General features: G+C 43.6%; 1 protein-coding gene across 3 annotated transcripts in view; it reads right to left on the bottom strand.

Moving 5' to 3' along the window:
• The window catches only part of LOC143026359 (uncharacterized), a 117,868-nt gene that overhangs the window by 105,963 nt on the left and 6,905 nt on the right, over positions 1–5,000 (bottom strand). For all 3 annotated transcript variants that reach the window (XM_076186618.1, XM_076186614.1, XM_076186615.1), the window contains exon 2: positions 3,510–3,778. In XM_076186618.1, coding sequence (XP_076042733.1) covers positions 3,510–3,661 — 152 coding nt within the window. In that variant the 5' untranslated portion in view covers positions 3,662–3,778. The remainder of the gene's footprint in view (positions 1–3,509; positions 3,779–5,000) is intronic.

Genomic DNA, 5,000 nt, shown 5'->3' with positions numbered 1-5,000 from the left:
AGTGACGTAAACGAAAGTATGCCCTTTGTAAAGTAGAAGGAACTTTTGTGTCACTTGGGCTTAGCTAAATTTTAGGGATGAGTACTATGCTCCCTCTGTTAGAAAATTATATCAGTGATGCCTCGATAATGTTCTCATGAACTTTGGGTATCTTCATTTGTGTTCCATTGCACAGTCCCTGACTGATTGGAAGGTTGCATAATAACAAAACTATTGCGCCTACTTTCAAGTTGAGACGATGAGAAGGCAGGCCAAAGAGTGTCAGTGAATGAACGAACTCCATCGGGTAGTTCTGACCTTCTTCATTACCACATGATACTGAATCTGTGCTCAGGTATGTTCTCATCTCTCAGTAGGTGAGTTCGGTCGGCAAGTTCGATCGGCGAGTTCGGTCGACGAGTTCTTCCGGCGAGTTCGGTCGGCGAGTTCGGTCGACGAGTTCTTCCGGCGAGTTCGGTCGGCGAGTTCGGTCGACGAGTTCTTCCGGCGAGTTCGGTCGGCGAGTTCGGTCGACGAGTTCTTCCGGTGAGTTCGACCTCTCTCCTCAAGTCCGTTCCTTTATGGAAAACGTGATGCACACCATAGGTGGGTAGTTTGGTAGGTAGGTAGGTAGGTAGGTACTAACGTATTAATACTATGATATATATGTACTGTTCTTGTAAACACGAAGAAGTGGTTATGTATATATTTGAGACTAGAATAAATTATCTTTTTTTGAAGGGGAAATGAGATGCATCGTGGAAAGAAACAAGAAGTGACATCAGTATCCCTTTCGTTCTGCAGGAGTTTCACTTGGCTTGATAAAATCACTTGACGACAGCCAGGACAAATGCATAGATCATCAAGAAGGGTTTAATCTTTTCACTACAGCCAAGGAGGTTTCCACCACATGAATGAAATCGCCTAGCGACAATCAGAATGACAAAATTCACACAAAAAAACGGTGATATTATTAAGAAAGATTTAGGCCCCTTTCACACTAGGCAACTAGTGACCGTCACTAGTGGCGGTCACTAGTTGTCTAGTGTGAAAGTCTCGGGCAACTGCAAGCAACCTGTGACTGTCACCGAGTTGTGGAAAGAATGGCATCAATGGAGGAGGTGCTTCTGTTGGCTTTGCTGGTCAAGAAATAGAGACACTCTCTAAAAATGAACAATGCATATGAATGAGATATTACCGAAGCGGGCAACAGCCATAGCCTGTTGCGCAACCGGGCAACCGCAGTGACGTAGTGTGAAAGGGTCAATTTAAAATAATGTAGGCAACTAGTGATCTTCACTAGTGACAGTCACTAGTTGCCTAGCGTGAAAGGGCCCTTATATCTGACCAATGCCAGACGATTAACCTTAGTCTGAAGAATTTCCCTCTTTGTGTTCGTAGTTTAATAGGAAATACAGCCCCTTCGCTACCAAAAGGTCGCCGTAGAGGCGAGTAAAATAACCTGTATGCAGCCAGAATAGAAGTAAAAATACCAGCCAACACGAAAGGAACTCAAACTTGAGTAGAAGTTGATGCTGCATAGACTCTCCTTATCGCCCATTTTCAAGGAGATTCAAGTACTTCGAACATCCACAGCAACTCAAACTTCATGAATCTATAGTATTTCAGGAGCTTCTGGGAGCCAAGTCATATCAGGTCTGATGGTAAGAAGGTTGGCTTCCATCAGCTGAATAATCAATTGGTGTTCAGCAGAATAAAAGATTCAAGCACTAATGCAGGTTTTCTTGAGCTGAATAAAATATTCAGGCGACCTCCGGCAGTGGAAGGTTGAGACGTTTGATGTGTTTAGTTACCACATCATGGTAAAGGGTAATCGTCCGAAAGAGAAGAATTAAATCAAACTGCAAATCTCTTTAGAGTTAGTGAATATCCCGTCCGCCATGACATAAATTATATACAATCAATATTTTATTACTTTGTACAGTTTATACAACAATGTTACATTTAGATGCTTTTCACATTATAAGGGCTATCCTTGTATGTGGCAATATTATTTACAATATATAATTTGATTATAATGGACACGCACAATGGTTCTTACATTACAGTAATTCTATTTTACAAAAATGTTACATGCGTTAAGGGGACACTGCAGTAGTGGCGTGTTGCCACACGTTGTCTAAGCCATGTACTGTACGTACCGAGCCTGTATCTCCGCCTCAGTGGCAACATCGCCAACTACTTCGGTTAGAAACATCACCATGGCCGAAGGCGCACTCAATCCACCTCACACATACGGGTTGTGTGCATTTACAACCACTGCTTACAACCACCGGCTTACAACGACCGTGTTGTGAACAGCTGCCCAGGATGTAACACTTAACCCCATACCATACAACACATAATGGAAGACTGCATTATACGCAATCATGCACGCAAACAACACAACATACACTCTATAAAGGATTTGTGGGAAAACCCAGTTTCGGCTGTGGCCTTCCTTGGGGAGACGGGACTGCTCGGACAGACAGTCTAGGGAACGACAACAACAACAACAACAACAACAACCACCGGCCACGTTATATACGTTTTAGCATTGTGGCGAATCTGTGCCAAGGGAGGAAACTAGAGGAGGCAACCGCCTCACAGCGCTGCCACCAATAAGGATAAATGCCTTCTGCTTCCTGCCCTGAGTCACGGTCAGAGAACCGCTTGTAGTTGGCTGGTAACATGCTACACATTAGACCAGCGTTTCTCAACCTTTTTACCCTTGCACAACCTTTGAAATAAATTGCATGTCTCAAGGAACCCCTGCGCAAATAAAAAAAAAAAAAAAAAAAAAAACATATTTCTCATTTTATTTTCATCGCAATAATAGGTTAGATAGGATGATGTCTATATTACATTATTACAATAACCAAGGATATGTCGTACGTGTTTAATTATATTACGTGTACGAAAAAAAGAAAATAAATAAAAAGTGCATTAGTTTATCTCACTTGTTCTCGCGGAACCCTTAGGGACCTTTTGCGGAACCTTAAGGTTCCGGGGAACACTGGTTGAGAAACGCTGGATTAGACCCTTACAATTTACTTCTTCCAAACGACCACATACTTTATCGATTATATCATGGTTGACCCCAGACTATTTTATTCAGCGGAGGGGATATGATAGGTGGGCTAAACTTACTTCACTTCACATCATTTTTTAATCACATGCACAGTATTTCAGGCGTATAATATTACTACTAAAACTCTGCTATATTTAACTACTGCTCTGTTGCCAAAGCTGAATTTTTGGATACCCGTTTTTACTCGTTTCTTTGTGCTTCTTGAATTTATGCTCAACCGTTTTACCCGATGACAAATTCTGCCAAGTGTTCTGTGTGTGTGTGTGTGTGTGTGTGTGTGTGTGTGTGTGTGTGTGTGTGTGTGTGTGTGTGTGTGTGTGTGTGTGTGTGTGTGTGTGTGTGTGCGTGCGTGTGTATGTTTTAGTGTCATTACCGCCTGATTGGATGTACTCATCCATACTAAGAATACGAACAAAGAACAACACCCAATAGAACCTACCTGGCTGGCTTGTAGCAGTTTTCACAGTATTCACCTGCTACCGCAGAGCTGAGGACGTGAGCAAAGGGCTCTGAAGTGAGCAGGACCTCGCCCCTACGTACACTTCGCTTGTTGAGCAGAGCCTTGGCTCGCTGGCTCACGTAGCTCCTCATCCCGATGGCGACTGCGAACTATTCGTTCCTCAGGAGTTGTTGAACGTCTTTTGAATGTAGTACTTGTTTCTCCCTTTTGTACCTGTCAGTTAGACGTGGCCGCGATTGTGGTTGTGTCTGTTTGGGCGATAGAGATAAGGAACTACACAAGTGTTTGTGGAGTTGGCATATGCAGGAAATGTAAATTCCAACCAATAACTGCAGGGACTGGTATTATATATTAGGTAAGACACAACAATGAATGTCGTAGAAGGTTGCCCGATGTACTAAAGGAAGACAAATCAAGTACAGCGCTGTTGTCCTTCGACTAGGGTCGAAAGAACAAAAAGCTCAAGGTGTTCAAAGGGCGATTCGACCACATGAATGCACAGCGTCTTAGATCGAGACCACAAGATTGTGTTTTTGATTTCCTCCCTATGGGGACTCATAAAGAAGTCGTTTTACAACTTGCTAGTCCGTGGATATAGATTAAAAGCACGTGGTGTGTGTGTGTGTGTGTGTGTGTGTGTGTGTGTGTGTGTGTGTGTGTGTGTGTGTGTGTGTGTGTGTGTGTGTGTGTGTGTGTGTATTCACCTTGGTCTTTGGATCACGTGTTTGACTCGTGATCAACGACAGCTATTTCCCTCCCGGAAGAGAGCTCAAAGCTCGTATGACCGATCTATGTGTGTGTGTGTGTGTGTGTGTGTGTGTGTGTGTGTGTGTGTGTGTGTGTGTGTGTGTGTGTGTGTGTGTGTGTGTGTGTGTGTGTGTGTGTGTGTGTGTGTGTGTGTGTGTGTGTGTGTGTGTGTGTGTGTGTGTGTGTGTGTGTGTGTGTGTGTGTGTGTGTGTGTGTGTGTGTGTGTGTGTGTGTGTGTGCGAGAGAGAGAGAGATGACACGCGCTCTTTCTTCGGTTGGTTCTTTTCTTAGAGAAAAGGTTTGCTGGGATAAGAGACGCTGGTGAAGGAGGAGGAGGAGGAGGAGGAGGAGGAGGAGGAGGAGGAGGAGGAAGAGGAAGAGGAAGAGGAGAAGTGCTCTGCTTCGTTGTTGTGTACGCTCCTGATGGGGACGACCCTGTTTATTTTGGGAGAAACGGGAAAATTATCGTGGCTCGCTTTGAAGAACTGAATCGCGGAGGGAAAGCGATCGTTCTATCCCATTTATAAGAAAACATAAATAATGATAATAATAAACATATATCTACGAAGTGACGGTTATGACCGTTACGTTGGCAGTTGCAACAAACAACCCAAGGTCACGGCTAAGTACTCTCGTACTCTTTTCAGAATTGTAAGGATCGTTGTTTTCTTTCTATATTTATTCCTCTTTATCTTAAGCTGTGTATCAAAAACGGCAGAGCAG

The sequence above is a fragment of the Oratosquilla oratoria genome, chromosome 6 (assembly GCF_046742065.1).
Source record: "Oratosquilla oratoria isolate Oo_2021 chromosome 6, ASM4674206v1, whole genome shotgun sequence".
Classification (NCBI taxonomy): Eukaryota; Metazoa; Arthropoda; class Malacostraca; order Stomatopoda; family Squillidae; genus Oratosquilla; species Oratosquilla oratoria.
The sequence above is the reverse complement of the archived record's forward strand: the minus strand, read 5'-3'. Positions and strand labels throughout refer to the sequence as shown.